Here is a 19,087-nt window from a genome sequence, read left to right as displayed (position 1 = left end):
GTGTGTGTGTGTGTGTGAGGCGGTGTTACACCACAAACCACAACAACGCATAACTCAGATTGAAGAAGCGGCAACTACAAGTTTAAGGAAATGAAAAAGAAAGGAAACTATTTAAAGGAAGATTAGGTTTAAAGCAGCTGCCCGTCATATAGCTACTCGTGTTTGAAAATACACGCCATGAAAAAATATTCATAGTGAGTGTTGTTGTTGCAGACGGGTGTGTCTCTGTGGTGTGTGTGTGTGTGTGTGTGCGCAGTGAAAGAGGAGGTCTTCTGAGGCAAAGCAACCCGACTGTCCCCACCCTTCTGCTCAGCTCTGCCAGCCTACCTCATCCGCAAACTGCCTTATGCTAAGTTTCATAGTATCACCTCTGGCTACCGGATTGTTCCCCAAACCGATTTATGAGGATTTTTCCACGACTTTGTTTTGAAGCTGCACCGCGGAAATCTCTCTGAAATCCCACGGATCGATCCTGGTGCTTGAAACCAGAAGTGCCAACAGCCGCAGGAATCGGCCTGTGTGTGTGTGTGCTTGTGTGTGTGTGTGTTTCCACAGCAGTTAAATTGCTCAACTTAGCGTCTGTGTTGCTCTCAGTCTCACATCAAACATGTATCAAGTCGTCAGGAAGCTGTTTTTCACGGACTGCTTGTGTGCTGATGATGCGTCCAAAACATACGAAGATCTGTTCGCCAAGCTGGACACCAACAAGGATGGGAAAGTGGATGTGTCCGAGCTGAAGGCGGGCCTGGCTGCCATGGGCATCAAGACTGGGAGAGAAGCAGCTCAGGTAGAGTCATGGGCACAGGAAACAGCACACATGAAGGCCTCACAGGGCGAGACAGTTGACACAAATACTTTATGTGTAGGCTATTAAGCTGCTGCATTCCTGATGGAACAGGACAGGCTGCAATTACTTTGTATTAACTCTCAGTAAACCTAACAATAAAGCACAGGCCTCAGAGGAAGTAACTAAATACATCTACTCAAATACTGTCCCTGAGTACTGCTTTAGATACATGGCACTTTATTGTTACTTCAGGACTGCAACTTTAATGATGTTTTTGATTAATTACTAATGTTTAAGTCTATTAAATGTGAGGAAATAGTGAAAATTGCAATTATAATATTCCAGCTGCCCAAGAAGACATCTTCAAATGTCTTTGTTTGCCTTCAGATATTCCATTTATGGATATATAAAACACAAAAAACATAAAATCTAAACATTTTGGGTGCAGAAACTGGTAAAACTTTCAGATTTTTGCTTGATAATTGAAGTTAATGAAAACATGCTCATCAAAATGATCATTAATTCATCATCAAATAATGTCAGCACTACTTGTGGATGTGCTTTGTACTTAATGCTACATTCATTTTATAGGAATATTTCCAAATACTGCTGACTCATGTGTTCAATGAAATCTGAGCGTCTTTAAATTTGGCCTGTGCTCAGTTGTAATCCTGAAATATCACCCCTTCAGGACTGACACACTTTCAAACTTTATCTAAAGAGATTAGAAAACTCACCACTGCAGCTTTTGATTATATCACATGATCTTCATCAGCAGATGGAGTTTTTTCCAGAGCTCTCATCCAAGTTAGGTGAAAAGATCAGGTCTGAATTATGTTCTTGACTTTGGAAGCAACAGTTGGGAAAAAAAAAAATCTACAACAAGGTTTATTTAGTAGCAGTTCTGGAGCTTTTACTCACAGCACATCATCTTCATTGTAGGTTTTTATCCTTGTTTTATCTCCAATTTTATCTTCATTGATGCAGTAAACTTTTGAATGCAGTACTTTTACTGAGCAGGCAGATGACAGAACAGTGTTTGCCCTTCCTTCATTACCAACACTGAGGTGCCCTCCAGCAAGGCGCTCAGCCCCAAACTGCTCCAGCATGTCTGCAAAATGTGTGACAGAATGTTCTCACACAAATAGTAACATATCACCTGGAGCATTAACACTCTGGCTTCTTTGGAAATCAGCTTTATTTCTGCAGAAGTAACAGCAGGATCAGGCGAGTGAAGAAACTGTTTCAAAGTTCAAACTGTAGGTGCAGGTGAGCGTTTATTGTGGGCTGCAACTTGACGAGGACGGACCCACCTTTGCTAATCAAATAGTATCACATTCCTCACACTCATCAGTGAGTCTGATAACTATAAAAGTATGACTCAGGAGAAAAAGGTTAGGAAAGGTCACTGCTCCGTGTCGTAAAACAGGAGCTTTCCATATCTATGCAATTACATGACGTTGATATGATAAAGGTAATAAACATGCACACGGGCTACGTTTGGCTCAGTGGTGTTCTCATTAACACCACAATTCATCTTCTGAAACTTTACCTTTAATTTAGGCAAAAACTAATTCATTGAAAGTGGCATGGTGTTTTTTTCTTTACATTAATTGATTTCCATGTGGATTGCACTCATCCACAGAACTTGGATCACCTCTTGACTTTTGAAAGTATTCAAAAGTGACGTTGCGATTCAGGTTTCACTTTATCCCCTGAGGGACTGATCCTGAATCAGCACAAATGTGCTCAACATTATGCTCTTGCAACATAGCAAGACAACTGAATGTAATGCCTCTTGATCATAGTCAATCCTTGCAAACAAGGATACAGATGAATAAAGATGATTCAATTCAGATGTTGATGAATAAATGTAAAGCAGGACATGTAGGGTCAAAGGAGGAATTTGCTGCGTTATTCTGCCAGCTGCTGTATGAGGAGGAGGTGGCAGACTCAACTAAAAGTCATCCGCCTCTCTATAACTCTACAACATGATGACATTGGGTTGCTAATATTCTGTGTGTGTGTTTTTGCTGTTAGAAAATAGTTTCCTCTGGAGACAAGGACAAAGATGAGGGGCTCGACTTCAACGAGTTCACCAAGTATCTAAAGGAACATGAGAAGAAGTTACGACTGACCTTCAAGAGCTTGGACAAAAACAATGATGGTATGTGTGCCGTAATTATCTCATCTAGCAAACTTCAAATGTGCCTAAAGAGTATGTGTAGTGATGTGTCTATCATGTTAGTGATGGGGAATGTATGTCCCTCAGCATGTGAGAGATGTCAGGACTACTGTGGTTTCATTTTCAACAGGTCGAATAGACATCACGGAGATAAGGCAGTCATTTGCCGATCTGGGAATGGACATCAGTAAAGGCGAGGCAGAGAAGATCCTTCAAAGGTATTTCTGCTTATTTTGTAGCTGCTAATAATTTAAGAAGGTCACTCTGCAGGTCTCATGTAAATATTCAGCTCCTCTTACTCTTGGATCCAAGCAAAACCCTCATGGAGTTACATTTAACTTACAAGTGACAGAAAGATGTCAAAGGCGGGGACCAGTGTGAGGCACTGATAACCAGTTCAGTCTGTATCTTGGCTGTGAGCTGACAGCACGTGATAAAAAGCTGGCAAGATATCTAAGTTGTAGAACATATCCAAACATGTAGGAACAGTATTGTTAATGGGGGAGTTTGATTAAAAAATGGCCATTAGATAACGTTGTTTTTGTTAGCTTGGTGAGTTTGGTGAACAATTGGGTGAATTAAAAGTATTTTCAGGATGAGAGCAAAAACTGTAATATGTAAAGGGGTTGCTCCACTAACATTTTCAAAGCCTATGACCTAAAGGGCACACATATAAATAGCCTACACAGGTACCCTGCTGGTGTATATAAGCACAGGGCTGCTCACTAGTTGTTAACCAAACCATGATGTTTCACTGCCTTTTAAAAAGGACACATTTTTGATGAGTTTTTGTAAATTAATAATTGACTCCCCTGCTTTTTTTTTACTTAAATAACATGTCAGATAAGTAGACCGTTATGGAAGAAATGCAGAAGCCCAGAGGCTTCCTCCATTAGTTAAATGATCACATTATTTATAAGTACTGTAGTTGTTTTGTCTTATCACACTTTGTTATCAGCAGTTTTACCAGGATGGGGGCGAGCTCTATATGTCAGAGAAAAATAAATAAAAGAAATACAATTACTTACTACTACTACTCCTACTACGACGACTACTACTACCACTACTACCTGTAATAATAATAATAATAATAATAGTAGTAATAATAGTAATATTAATGATAATAATTTGTGCCCTATGTTTTTAGGAGGGCGGCACGGTGGTGTGGTGGTTAGCACTGTCACCTCACAGCAAGAGGGTTCCCGGTTCGATCCCGGGCGTGGGAGCCCTTCTGTGCGGAGTTTGCATGTTCTCCCTGTGTCAGCGTGGGTTCTCTCCGGGCACTCCGGCTTCCTCCCACAGTCCAAAGACATGCAGATTGGGGACTAGGTTAATTGATAACTCTAAAATTGTCCGTAGGTGTGAATGTGAGTGTGAATGGTTGTCTGTCTCTATGTGTCAGCCCTGCGATAGTCTGGCGACCTGTCCAGGGTGTACCCTGCCTCTCGCCAAAGGTCAGCTGGGATAGGCTCCAGCCCCCCCGCGACCCTCAAGAGGATGAAGCGGTTAGAAGATGGATGGATGGATGTTTTTAGGAATATTTTCTGATTTGTAAATAGCTGTATTTTTGTTTAACATTTTACTTAGTGTTGGTCATTTGTACAATAATGTCCTGGCCTTTCATTTTTTTTTTATGATGTGGTCAGTCCTGCATGCTGGGAGCAACACATATTTGTGTGGTTTATTAAATAGGCTACAGAAATACCTTTTCTTGTTAATAATAATAATTTCCCCCCCTCACTACCACAGAATACTAGTTTGAACACTTTATATTCTCATAAATATTATTTTGTATCTGTACTGCTAATGGAATTAATATTAGTAGCATGCTGATAATGACTGCCGCGTCACACATCCAATCATAATGCTCGTTAACCGAAGTGACTGCTGATTGGTCTGTCAGGTACAGGGTTAATTAGCTGCCTTGTTTTCACTGGCAGATGGTAAGTAAGGACGTACCGGTAGTCTGGGCATTCTACTTTTGTTAATTTTGCTACAATATTATTTTTGATTCCAAAACTACAATACCGGAAGTGTGTGGTGGAAATAGGGTTATTTTTTTCGCAGTGGAAACTGAAAAAAAGCGTACCGAACTAAACTGTACGGTACCGTACTGCACGGTGGAAACGGGGTTCAAGTTGAAGAAGAAACAGTTGGTTATCTGCTTAGTCGGCCAAAGCTTTCCTCTGGACGTACGGAAGTAAACATTTAAGCTAATACTCTCTTCGAGGAAGGTGTTTTGTTAAAAGTGTCAACTTTGAGAGAATATTTACCGTATTATAAGTTTCCTAGAAAGTTGTGGCGTCACTTTAATTCCGTGCAAATCCATATTAAAAGGGAATTAAATGAAAACAGTCATTTGTAGCAGCGAAAGTAAAATTATACAAATTGTCTTAAAATAGAAAACAAATTGCTTAAAGGAACCGAATGTAATAGAAAAAGACAAAGTTGTGTAAAGACGGTCGCTCTTGTACCTGTAAATACGGTAATGAGAGAGAGAACTGCAGCGGGAGTGGAGAGAGAGAGAGAGTGATTAGACTATAATATTTTTAAAACTTTTTTTAATAGTGTACAGTTTTAATTGTTGTCGAATATTTCATACAACAGATATTTTACAGGCACAGTATATCTTCGTAAAACAGCTCCAGGTTGCAGTTACTATAGGTATACCACACATATTCAGTTCCCTGCTTTTGCTCTGGGTTCATAAATGCTGGAGGAGCTACCTGATGATAAAACAATAAGAAGGCTAAGTATAAATCAATTTGTCATCATTCCACTTTGACAAACAATGGGACAACTGTTTGTGTCCCAACATTCAATAGTAATAAGACTAAGCTCTGGGATTTACATGGGTGTGTGAAACCTGTTTGATATGTGTCATCAGTCTGTCTGGCCAGAAGCCTAGTCATAATTGGAAGCACAAAAACAATACAACAAACATTAAATGTTACTTGGTAACATTGTATGCAAGCAGGAAGTGGAACAGCAGCAGAGAAAATATTTTACCACTAATAAAGAAACAAGTTTGAAATGAACACGTTACACTGAATTGGATCCTGTTCAACACTCCATATTGTTCCCAGCTCTTTGCAGTCAGGCCGGGTTTATGCAGCGAGATGTCCAGTATGTTCTGTATTTGCATAAACAAAGAAGCAGCAGATGTACAGGAGCAAACTTGACAGTGCGCCGTAGAAAGAGAAGTAAAGCAGGATGTGCATGACTCTGAATCAGACAGAAAGATTTGTTTGAAAACCGCAGAGAGTAATTTATGAGTGTGTCAGTCAGCCGTACTGACACAGAGGAAAGAAATAAAGGAAAAATGAACATTTAGGGCAGATGAGGACAGAGACTGGCTACAGAGGAGACCGTAGAAGAGATGGAGGAGACACATGGTGTCCTTATTTTTATTACTTTGTTTCAAAGTATAGAAAAATAAGCTAAGAAATGTGTTGGTTATGTCATTTGTGTTTGCTAATTTATTCTGAAAATAGATTTTATGTAAAACCTGTTCTACTGTTATAATTGCTGGTGGTTTGATTTGAATGACTCTAATCTTCTTGTGACTTATTTTTGTGTTTTGTTTGCATGCTTCCACACCGCTGTCTATTGCCAATCTCTCTCTGTCTCTGACTGAGCAGAAGTAAGAAGGAGCTTAATTGGTCTAAAAGTAAATGGAGTTTGGCATAGACTATCATCCATTTTCTTTGATGGAGGGCTTGTAGTGAAATGAAGTTTACAACATGAAATGTTACTTTTATTTTGATAAACGTGATGCTAATTATTCTTTAGAAATATAAATTAGTGCCTAAATCCTTTTTTTGTGTTCTTTGTTCATCACAGTATGACGAGATTAAGATTCTGGACTGTGGGTTCATTTGTTAGTTAAACTTCTGGTTAGGTGTCACTGTCCATTCTCACATTGTTCAGGATTCAGTGTTCACAACACAAATTGTGCATTTCCTGTTGGTGTTTAAGGCGCCTGTCATGCAATCACTAAGTCCACAGTTGGAGTCTAGCTGAAGACCTTTGTTTCCTGTCATCCCACATCTCTCCCTCTGTTAGCTCTCTTCTACACTTCATCAGATACAAAAGGCAAATTAAAAAGGGTCATAAATATTTATCCTGCCTCTCGCCCAATGTCAGCTGGGATAGGCTCCAGCCCCCCGCGACCCTCAAGAGGATGAAGCGGTTAGAAGATGGATGGATGGATGGATGGAAAATTGAAAAAAAGCACCCTCGTTGGTGCTGTTTATGTGCTCCCAACAGATTTCCCCAATCATCAACCCATAACACTAAAATATAAAAAGCCCATTTCTGCCCCTACGAGCCAATAAGTAGGCCCAGTTAGTCTTAAGTGGACCTTAGTTTCATATTTTAGATGAAAACAACACATAAAATGTGGTCTTCTGTCTTTCCCTGTTGTACAGTATTGATGCGGATGGCACCATGTCTTTGGACTGGAATGAATGGAGGGAGCATTTCCTGTTTAACCCAGCTACCAACCTGCAGGAGATAATCCGCTACTGGAAGCATTCCTCGGTAAGGAGAGGGCATGACTCAGTAACTATTCTGTCTGAAGGAGAGAGAAAAAAGCCATAATGATGGAATTATTTTGTTATCATCGGAGGTGTCCAAACTTTCTTGGGCCAGAGTAGATAATGTGAAAATACCTGTGGACCAGCATGCATGATATTGGTTGCTCAAAAAACAAAAAAATGTTTTTATCTTCTACTGAATAAGTATTAAGCTTTCCCCCGTTCTTAAAAGCGGCAGCCCTCACAGTGTGTGAAAACTCAGTAGTTCCTATTTGATGCATGTCTACAAACTACGATATTCCTGCCATTGTAATGTGAATGAAAGAAGTACACAGTGATCTTGTTTAATTAACCAATATTGTGTGGTGGGCCACATACGATACATTTTGCCAGACAAGCCAAGGGCCTTTTAGAGTCTGTACGCGGGCCACAAATGGCCCCCAGGTCGGACTTTGGACATGGCTGATTAACATAGTGATATACTCATGAAACACAGACCAAAATAATGCCACACATAACCAAAGGTTAAGTCCAAAAAAGTAAACATCTGTTGTCATGGTGTGGACTAAACTTTAAAGGTTTAAAGTATTTTTAACTTATTGTTAATGTCTCTTTTGTTTTAATAAGGTATTATAAGTTATTATGAGGCATAATTACAGCCCAGTACACACAGTTGGTAATGAAAAAGCATTTCTTATACAGTTTTCATTTTGCTCTGGCACCAAGGCCAGTCTGAGCAGATCGAGGATGCCCGGACGCCCTCACATAGAGGAAAAAAAATCCCTAGTTATAAACTCCATTTAATAAAAACAGAAGAAATATGGAGGCACCACAGTTAACTGTCCTACCCGCGCCTTCAGTGTCCTTCAACTGTCCCAGACATCACTTTAAGGACCATTGCACTAAGAGGGAAAGTTGTGAAAGAGAGTTTTACGCTGATACTGGATTTGGGTGAGGACTTTGGCAACAGATCAGTAGCTGTACGTCACCAGATGAGACTCATTCATATCCAAAAAAGAAGTGAGAAAAGTAAAGAGACAAGTGGAGACAAAAACTTTTTCATAATGACCTTTTCTTGGGAAAAGAGGCTGTATAGAACTTGCAAAAAAGAGAGTCTTTTGGTCCAGTTCAAGAAATGTAGTCTGATTAATTTTAGTCAGATGCTTCACTTCACTCCCAAACTTTTTGCTGCTTGTTAGACTAACAAAGAATACTCAAATCCTAATTCAACTGAAGTTTCACACGAAACACACACAGTGTGACGTACACTATGTGTGCATGACAGAGACACAGACAGTTCCAGTCAATGGCTAATCTCTGACGTTTGCTGCCTCCGTTCACTGGCACTACCTCAGAGGTTAAATAAACCTGCGGCTGCTAAACTGAGGCGGAGATAAGCTAATTTGAGGAGGATTATCTTGTCAGTGGGATTGGGACAGGTCGCGCAGAGAGGACCTAAGTCTACAACAGGACAGGGGTGAGGTTGCTAAGATGAGGCAGTGGTGCGACTGAAGCAGTGGTTGGAGTCTTCTATGGCAGTGAGAGCCTCACATCATCTCCAGTGTTCATGCTGATGGTTCCTGGCTGCTCGGGATTCAGCTTCTCTTCCTTCGGGCTGGATTTGATCTGCAGACCTTTTGACATCTGACGGGGAACTTTATTAGAATCGTGTAAAGGAGTCTGAGGAACAGAGTTTAGGAGGGATCTTGTACCACAGTGGGGCTGTATTGTACTGGATCAGCAGCTTTATCAGAGTTGAGATGGCCTTGGCTCTGCTGCACCCTCACCAGCAGCACCAACAGACAAACATGTTCCTCATCGACTTTGAAGAAGATGGGGGGATCTATGAGGTGGAGGTGGACATGGTGAGTCCAGGTTGTCTCCTGGTCATGAATGAAAACTTGGCGTGTCTTGATAGTAGAACCTGATTGATACATCAGCCAATTAAATCTTATCACAGATACTGAAATATTCAGTATGCAGGCCCATAAATTACAAGAAACTGCAATACAGAGAGGTATGTTGAAGGTAATTTAGAAACAGTGTTTGTTCACTAGAGAGCACTTACAAATTGTTTTTCAACTGTAAAATGTCCTGCTTAGTACATTTCTCTTTCTATATCACAATTTTATATTAATCAGAGATGAGTTTTCTTTATCAAAAATGTATTTTTATGTTAGAAATTTATATTGGCTTATATGTTGTGTGTACATTTGTAAAACTCAAAAGCTGACAGGCCGGAATACTGGGTGTGGAAACACTAACATGGATATCTGAGCTATTGTGATGCACTTTAATGCAGCCAATTACTTATAATGTCCAGTGTATGAGACTGTGGGACAAAGGTGCTCTTCAACTCTGATTTTTAAGGACACAGTTGGTATTTAATTAGCTTTATTGTAAGGTGTTGTCCCTCCACTCCCATGACTGTACAAGAGATGGCAAAATATTTTGTATACCTTGAAACACATCTCTGTTTAGTAACTGAAACACCCACAAAATGACCTTAGAATTAAATCACGACATCTCTGACAAAGACTCCGCGAAACAGAACATTGTTTATACTCAAACACCTGGTTTCATAAAAGTGTCGTGCAATGATGTAATTGATCTCACAGCATGGACCTGTTGTTATGTAAGACTTTGGATGAGGATATGCTGAGTGACCAGTGCTGCCAGGAATTAAGTTCAAGGCGAAGCAGGTAATCATGTGGTTTTAAAGGTGTGATTCAAATAACGTGAATCTCAAACACAGGCTTCCGTCAGTTTTAAAATATGCATAAAATTCATATTTGAACAGTACAAAGCTCTAGTAAAATTCAGACAGATCTATTCTGACAGCTTATGTTTTGGCTATTAATGAGCATATCTGTTTAAGAGTTGTGAGAGTTTCACATTTCCTTTTAGCTCCTTGATAATGAAACTAAACACAGTTGACACAAAATTTAAATGTGTCTGACCGTGGTTTAATTATATTTGTTTTGTGTAGGTGCTGGACATTGGTGACAGCCTCTCCATCCCAGATGAGTTCACAGAGGAGGAGAAGACAACCGGTGTGTGGTGGAAGCAGCTGGCAGCGGGGGCCATGGCCGGTGCCGTGTCCCGTACAGGAACTGCCCCACTGGACAGAATGAAGGTGTTCATGCAGGTGTGTCAAAACTTTTTTTTAATTGGTGGTCTGTCATGGTCATGTTTGTATTTTATATAACCTAAATGGTGCCTTTAGAACGACATAATACATGTATATACATTTTTAAGTAATGGCTTACAGGTGTTTTTGTTTTCTTTAATGTACAGGTGCATTCCACCAAGACCAACAAAATCAGCCTGGTTAGTGGTTTTAAGCAAATGTTAAAAGAAGGAGGCCCGACGTCTCTGTGGAGAGGAAATGGTATCAACGTGCTGAAGATCGCCCCGGAGACGGCCATTAAATTTATGGCCTATGAGAAGGTAAACAGAAACATGCTAGATACATAGATGCACTGTATTGTTTTGCAGCATGTCACTATTGATGTAATCTTTTCAATATCAAAGATCATTGATGTATTGAAAAATTTATAATGACATCCCAAGACACAATGTCAGCTGAAGATAATTACAGACACTAATAGAGTAATGGCGAGGTCCGGCGGCATGATACGTATCACGATACAGCAATTACAATTCAATATATTGCAATATATTATAATACCTGTTAGCAAAATAAGGATTTAGGATTTAGGATTATAGTCAATGCTAGCGATGCAAACTTGTGACTGCCAGTTTTATAGGTCTGTGTTGTCTGTGTTCACACCAATCGGCAACCTCTGAAAAATGAAGCCAACGTGGAAGTGCCAAAAAAGGAACAGTTGTCACTATTTTGACATGCTTTCAGTTCATAGTTAGTGTAAAGTTTTGATTTGTCTAAAAAAAAAAAATCATGTTCAGCATTTGCTTGCGCTACAAGACTAAGGAGTTGAATATTGACTTTTTTTAGTAATGATTTTAAGCCCGTTTTTCACCAGCAAAAATACCTGTAAATGCACAATGCTAACCAAGCTAGCAGTTAGTGTCAGGGTTATCTCCACCCTCTTGTCCAACTATGGTCTCTTTTGGCTCCAAAAATCTACAATGGCAATGGGCAAAATTCCAAAGTCAAGGTTTAAAACCAGAGTCCTCAAACGACTGGGTGACATCATGTTGGTTACGTTCAGTATTTTATACAGTCCATGGTTTAAGCTAGCAATATGTTGTTATGTTGGAGTGGAAGAGTCAAATGGCTGAGGATGAATTACAACACTGAAGGATCTAGCCTTCGGGGGTTCACAACACAGCACAAATTGACTCACTCACTGCCAAGAGCCTTTGCATGTTAAGTTTAAGTTTAAGATCATTACAGTGTTCATGAGAATCAATATTTTCTCACCCCCATACACGTCACTGTCTTTCATCAGTATAAGAAGATGCTGGCCAGTGAACCAGGGACGATCAAGACCCACGAGAGGTTCCTGGCTGGATCGCTGGCTGGAGCCACAGCACAAACTGCCATCTACCCCATGGAGGTAAGCAGAGGCGGAGGCACTTACAGGTGTATTAAGAGTGCCGTTAAGAGTGCCAGAAAATGTATTTGCATATACTTTTGATGATGATAGTTATCTAGGTTAGGTCTACATTAATGGTCCTCTGAACCCTGCCTCTTTCAGTCAAACCTTAAATAAAGAGCAAAGTTGAAAGATGTGAGTGACTTTAGAAAGATAATGCAAATTTCCCACCTCGATCTTTTTGGTGAAGTGGTAACATAATGTATCAATACTGACACAAACTCATTCACAAGTTGTTCACCTTCAGTCAGACTGAAGGCTACATCCTTATTTGTTAAGCCTCAGCAGCTGCTGGCTGCCACAAAGTGTCAGCAGAAGTGCTCTCAGGTACAGAACAGCTTCACTGATGATCACTTTGTCCCCACAGGTGATGAAAACCCGTCTGACCCTGAGGAAGACCGGGCAGTACTCAGGAATGTTTGACTGTGCCAAGAAAATCCTGAAGACTGAGGGAGTGAAGGCATTTTACAAGGGCTACGTCCCCAATCTCATCGGCATCATCCCCTATGCTGGCATAGATCTGGCAGTGTACGAGGTATGTTTTCATGAATCATTCTCATGTGTCATCTGTCATTAAAACAGTGAAGGGTTTGCACTTATGTTGTATAGATGTCACTTTTTTATTTTGCAAAATCAACTAATCACACACAACCTCTTTCCTGTCCCCACCAGAGCTTGAAGAACCTCTGGTTGTCTCACTACGCCAAAGACTCAGCCAACCCCGGTGTGCTGGTGCTGCTTGGCTGTGGTACTCTATCCAGCACTTGTGGACAGCTGGCCAGCTACCCCCTGGCTCTGGTCCGCACCAGGATGCAGGCACAAGGTACAGAGAACCAAACCTTGTTCAAAATTCTGTCAGCTTTTAATTTAGTGCTGTTGGCATTTACCCAGTGATCATATCCAGAGGAATTTACATGAAAGGTAGAAAATAATTTACTTAATAAACCCCGACCCCTCCATGTTAGTGGACAGGACATGGGCCAATCTAAAAACTCAACGTACGCATCAAATAAACGCTTTCTGTCATTTTAGGTAGTACTTATTACACTGATGTATATTCAAGTGTTTGATTTTCTGATAAGTTTGGTTTTCATTAGATATTTGATGCTATAAAAAGGAGGCCATGATTTCCTATGTCTGCCAGCTGTTGTGCTCGTGATCAATGGTGCTGCATGCTATTGGTTGGACAAGTGTATGGGCAGGATGTGATAACCTGGGGATCGCTGCTGCGCCGCAGACTCTGGCTCCAAATGACCTCACAAATGCAAGCTGACAGAGGCCGTTTGTGATATATTGGCTTCTTTTTTGTTCAGTAGGAGTAAGTGTCCATCTTTATATACAGTCTGTGAGCTGGACCAATAAGAAATAGAATACAAGAGCTACAGTGTGCAGAGCTTTCCTCATGTTAACCACAGAAATATTAGCCGTTCCTCCCACACCAATGTCACACCAATAGCTGTTGGGTTCCAAGATTGGTAACTATGTGCAACTGTTTCAACTTCATTAGGTGATGTTATATCATAGTTGTGTTTACAGCTTGTTTCTGCTGCCCCCAAGTGGCAAAACATCAGTTACTGCAGATTCAGCCCAAAAGCTCCTAAATATTTATATGCCCCCACGCAGGCGATAGGCTTGGCAGGAGGCATCATGTTTTGCTTTTTCACATTGTTTTTAAATATTTCTTTTTTTTCTCAGCTTCTCTTGAGGGCTCAGAGCAGCTGCCCATGACCAAGATTGTGAAGACCATTCTGCAAAACGAAGGCTTCTTTGGACTTTACCGTGGCATCCTGCCCAATTTCATGAAGGTCCTACCTGCTGTCAGCATCAGCTACGTGGTGTATGAGCACATGAGGGATAACTTGGGTATTCAGCAAAAGTAGGCAGCAGTCATGTGTGACTGTGTGAGAGTGTCAGAGGATGAGCAGCATTTTTTCGTATTTCAAACACATCCTTTCAAACATATTAGGAAATCTGTCGTAAAGAACTTGTTTACCTGTAGGTCACCAAAGATGGAGTCACTGTAGAAGTTTTTAAAGTGATTGCAGGACTTTGGCTAAACTGTTGAGCCATTATAAAAATAGTTTACAAAATCCTGCAGTTCTCACACAGGGCTTATAATGATTAATAAGACTTCTACAGTGTTTCCATCTGTTAGTAATTTGTCCAATTTACATTTAGGATACACCCACAGATTATAGTGCACTGTAGTTCTCGGCTCAGTTTGGATCAACTGACTTTCAGTTCAAACCAAAGATGGGGAGTCCGAACACCAAAAACACTCAAGACATTTTAAGTTGTGTTATTGTGGATTTGGGTAGAAATGGTAATGTTTTTGTATCAGTCATTTTAAGTATGGGTGCTTTTATGCCACATGTTCCTCTAATACTTGACCAAAACACACATTTTTCTTTTTTTTCTTTTGCTTTCTTTATCAAAAGTAGACACACCAAAAGTTGAAAATTGACACCTTCCATTCATTTACAGACACTTGTTGAGCTTTATAAACAGTTTACTACAATAGGGTGTAGTATTTTGTGAGTGGGGAGCTGTTTCATGTTGAAATCTGAGGAAACTGTTGAAGTGCAATACTGTATTTACTCTTTGGGGATTCACATGCTGGTATATTTGAGACAGGTTTGCACTTTTGGAAATGGATTTCACCCCAGTGTTGTTGGTCTGTTTTTTTGTAGGACGTCATTATTGCACCTTTTCAGTGGGTCTGGTGAACAGGAGAGTAATGTGCCTTATGTGCTGTTTCTCAGATATCTGTGGACTTCTACACCCTCTATTTTTTTTCTTGCCTTTCAATATTTGGTTCATTAGATGGTGGTGTTTACATTAATAAAACCATTTTAACAAACATGAGGTATTTTGAGTGAATTTATTTCAGTCTGTTTGAAAATGTATTTGAATTTGCATTAATAGATTTGATGTTTGTCATAAATGTGTGGCACATGTCAAGCCAAGCACTGAATCGGCTGTGATTTGAAAACCTGTTAAAGTTGTACTGTAAACCTGGATGTATTCTAAACTGAGTGCAACCTTTCACATGAGTGTGTTGCGCCATTTGACCCCGGCAGCTTTAAGTACAGATTACTCCACTTCAGATCTTATGTAATGGCCTTTTTCCCACCGGTGTCAGTACTTCTGACTTTAGCTGTCTGACCCCGGCTCTGTGAGCTTGTTGCATTGCTCTAAAGATGGCAGTGAAGTGAGATTGCTTTCCACTTGTCCACTTCCTGCTTAATCACTCAGAACATCCTTTTTGATATTTTGTTTCTGAATAAGGCTGAAGAAGTCAAGCAAAAATATTCAACATTTCTTGGTTAGAAATGTGTTTCTTTTTACTCTTTCATATCACAAATTGAAGACCTTTGTGCAATGAAAAGAGAACAATCAGCTCACATAAAAATGACGGTGTGTTGAATGACAAAAGTGCGTTTATTTGACATTTGAGCAAGAGCTTCCACATTTTCTGTCTATTTTGTTCAGTTCTGTGTGGTGTTCCAAAAATGTCTGATTTCTGCGACTCCTAGTGGTAGCTTCAAAAACATCACTGACAAAGTGACTGACCAAATTCAAAAGCATGGTGGCTTTCTAGTTTTATATATATATATATTTATACTTTTTAATCTAAGAATAGCTTCTTCTCTGGGCATATTCCATGAACTACAAGTGTACCAAGAAGAGATAAAAACGCCACGATGGTCAGGACATTGCGCAGGGCTTTGAACCAGCTGGGGTAAGTAGGCAGCAGAGACAAATCATAATGCAGCGAGATTCCAAGTCCCATGATAACCATGGTGACTGCAGAAACAAGGCTGTCACTCATCAGCATGGCCACCCACGCTAACAGGGAGGGAACCACACTGTTGGCCAGGTTTATCCAGTCCGGTTTGGCTGGGCTGCTCTCAGGAAGAGCGAATCCCCAGCGGGATCCACCAAGGAAGGATACGATGGAGGCGCCATAAGCTAACTGAGCGTAGGCCAACTCTGGATAGTAGCTCTCAGTCACAGCCATGAGCAGAGTGGGGGTGACAAAGGGGAGCAGCCCTGCAAACCCCAGGTACAGGGCAGGTTTAGGACTTTTCCACAAGTGTTTCATGTCATAGCGCAGCAGATCCAGCTCTCTGGGAGGTTCAGGCTGCTCTGGTCGCTTCTTCAGCCTCGCAGCAGAGGAATGGAACTGTCGGTTCCTCGCTGAAAATGGAGCTGCATGAGTCTGGGTCCTCTGGAACAGCTCAATCTTCCTGAAACCGAAGACAGCAGGAGGATTTACTCGTCCATCGCTCCTTTCTGAGAATGGCAGCCTTGCCGTTGAGGCCCAGCAGCTCTGCAGGGAACTGGATCCAACATCTGAAGCCCTGCTCAGGGCTGATGTCCAGCATCTTTGTGGAGGACCTGCCCAATGCCATACCTGAAGACAAGACAGTCAGATTATAAAAAAAAAAAAAAAAAAAAAAACATTTTAGTTTTAAAATGAGGCATTGTTAGAAATGTGAGCTAAAGAGTTTTTGGAGCAAAAGCTCTGTTACCTTCTGGGCAGCAAAAGTGCTTCTTTGAAATATAGCAGAGAGCATCTGATGAGAAAAAGAAGAAGATAAACAGATCAGGTCAGACAGAGCAAAGCTGCACAATAAAGGCTCATTCACTCAAAGCTAAAATACAAAAAGAAAATCAAAATAGGAATAATAATAAAAAAAAAGAAAAAAATAATTCAGCGTGACACTTGTTTGTGGTGGTTACACCATGCATATGTGCATTGAAAGCCCACCAGCAGAAGAAGCTTTCATTTGTACAGCTTGTTCTACCATGTAGTTTAAAAACTACCTAAAAAGTAACTATAGAAAACCAATTTGTTAGACGTTTAAACTTCTTCTGATCTCACTCTTATCTAACATACATATACACAACAAGAAATACTTGACGTTAGAGCAGAGACCGTGCATCTTAGAGAGGAGACACATTTTGTGGCAGGTTGAAAATCCAGTTTCTAACTATTTGAATTCCCCTGTAATTTTTGCTAGGAAAGAACCAACTTTTAATATTTTCCAAGGTTACCAGTTATCATCTGAAGTATGTTTGAAATAAAATACTTGACAGTGGGGCAGAGACTGTGCATTATGGAGGGTTTTACATATTTTGGAAGACTCCAGCCTTTGTGTTATGAAAAGTGTTATATAAATGCAATGCATTATTGTCATAATAATTATTTACCCTTGAAGGAGGGTGAATTCACACTAATTTACGACAATATTCAAATGTAGGCTAACATGTCATACAAACGTGAATTACATGAACAAAATACAGAGATATGATTGCCTTGATTTTTTTTTTTTTTTTTTTTTTTAATTTTCAGTAGATAATCTTTTGATAGCGTGTTACTTGGCACAACCTTATTGACAGACATTACTAAAAGGATGAATTAAACAATCCACATGCTGCTATTTCTCATGCATGGGGCACACTTCTTGTCCTGTCAGAGGGTACATGGTTGCACATCACCTGACACTGACAGAAACCAGTCAAACCAGTCTGTCTTTACTGGGTCTTCCCCGGTGCAGATTCTTCCCTCAACTGTACTGAAATTTAGCTACAACTATACACCTCACACAGGTACACATAATTAAAGTGTGAAAAGTTAAATGTGTTTAAGTAGTGCAGACTGGTTCGTGTTATGTGTGTCATCCGACACCACCACAACATGGCTGAGTTAACGGTAAGTTACACGGTTGAAGACTGTCTCAGCGGTTAATATGAAACACAGACACTACACTTACCTCTGTTTCAAGCTGAAAACATTGTCCTAGAAAAAAACATTTATCTCTCTTATAAATCGTATTTATCCCCGGGGTCACACAGCAGTTGGAAACCCGCTGGTACGCGGCTTATTTCTTCCGTGTTCGTTAGAAAGCAGCCCAGAACTAACGTTACAGTTCCACTAGAATACAATTAGTCTATATCAAGACAAGCTATCCTAAAAATACATGTAAATATTAATAATTTAACAAAAACTTACTGCAAACGTACACGTGTATGTCATTTGTTTCAAACTGGCCGCGTATTACTCTTTTTTTCCAGTTGTTTTTATTCTCAACATCAGTAAAGATACTCGGTTATCGATTAGCACAACTGATTAACGAGTGCATCGTTCAGTTCGTGACGTATCAGTCGTATCGATCATACAAGGCATCAGTTTATGTGTAGACAAAAAAAATAATAAAATTGAAATGAATAGATTATACTTCTGCTGCTACTACTACCAATAATAATATTAATAACAATTATTATTATATTTTCTATATTATTGTTATGTGTAAATGTGGACAGAATATGAGATAAATATATATCAAAGAGACTAAATGTGTGTGTGTGTGTGTGTGTGTGTGTGTGTGTGTGTGTGTGTGTGTGTGTGTTAATACATGGAAATTGGGTGTGTAATAAGAATTTTAGAATTACTAAGGTCATAAATTGGAAAAAACAAAACAAAAGAAAGTTATTTTTCATGAAACTGCTCAGAATATCATGGACCCATGAAATAAAGTGTTTTATTTCCCAACATAAAAGAAAAAACTCAGACAGAGAAATAATGAGCCTATGTATTCATTTGTTGGCCTAAAAGTAATAACATTCAAATGTAGTGAGTCTAAAAATACAGGAATTAAAGTTACCCAGTGCAAGACTTTACACAGTGCATTCAGACACCCTCACTTTTGTCACACTTTGTTATGTTGCGTTCAGAGTTGTCCCTGTATTGTCTTGGCTGTATGCTTCAGTTCATTCTCCTGTTGGAGGGTGAACCTTCAGTCCAGTCTGAGATCCTGAGCGCTTTTGATCAGGGTTTCATTATGGATATCTCTGTACTTTGCTCTGCTCAGCTTTTCCCCGACCCTGACCAGACATCCAGTCTCTGCTGCTGAAAAACACCCCCAAAGCATGATGCTGCTTCCACCCTGCTTCACTGTTGGGATGGTACTGGGCAGGTGATGAGCAGTGT

At 40.1% G+C, this 19,087-nt stretch overlaps 2 protein-coding genes across 2 annotated transcripts; one reads left to right on the top strand and one right to left on the bottom strand.

The window, feature by feature from the left end:
- Window positions 1–292: 292 nt before the first annotated feature.
- On the top strand, window positions 293–14,952 carry LOC117253437 (mitochondrial adenyl nucleotide antiporter SLC25A24-like). Its single transcript, XM_033620872.2, has 10 exons — window positions 293–787; window positions 2,828–2,954; window positions 3,103–3,190; window positions 7,403–7,514; window positions 10,500–10,658; window positions 10,808–10,960; window positions 11,944–12,051; window positions 12,458–12,625; window positions 12,763–12,913; window positions 13,786–14,952. Exons 1-10 carry the CDS (start codon window positions 608–610, stop codon window positions 13,968–13,970), a joined length of 1,431 nt encoding a protein of 476 aa, XP_033476763.1. The 5' UTR covers window positions 293–607; the 3' UTR covers window positions 13,971–14,952.
- A 550-nt stretch (window positions 14,953–15,502) lies between these two features.
- Window positions 15,503–18,165, bottom strand: LOC117253440 (transmembrane protein 69-like). The gene is made up of 3 exons (XM_033620876.2): window positions 17,871–18,165; window positions 16,626–16,670; window positions 15,503–16,507 (listed from the first exon to the last, which is right to left on the bottom strand). Exons 2-3 carry the CDS (start codon window positions 16,668–16,670, stop codon window positions 15,719–15,721), a joined length of 834 nt encoding a protein of 277 aa, XP_033476767.1. The 5' UTR covers window positions 17,871–18,165; the 3' UTR covers window positions 15,503–15,718.
- Between the last annotated feature and the right edge of the window lie 922 nt (window positions 18,166–19,087).

This window comes from Epinephelus lanceolatus, chromosome 6 (assembly GCF_041903045.1).
Source record: "Epinephelus lanceolatus isolate andai-2023 chromosome 6, ASM4190304v1, whole genome shotgun sequence".
In the NCBI taxonomy this organism is placed as follows: domain Eukaryota; kingdom Metazoa; phylum Chordata; class Actinopteri; order Perciformes; family Serranidae; genus Epinephelus; species Epinephelus lanceolatus.
Note: the sequence above shows the minus strand (reverse complement) of the source record. Positions and strands in the feature narration are given on the sequence as shown.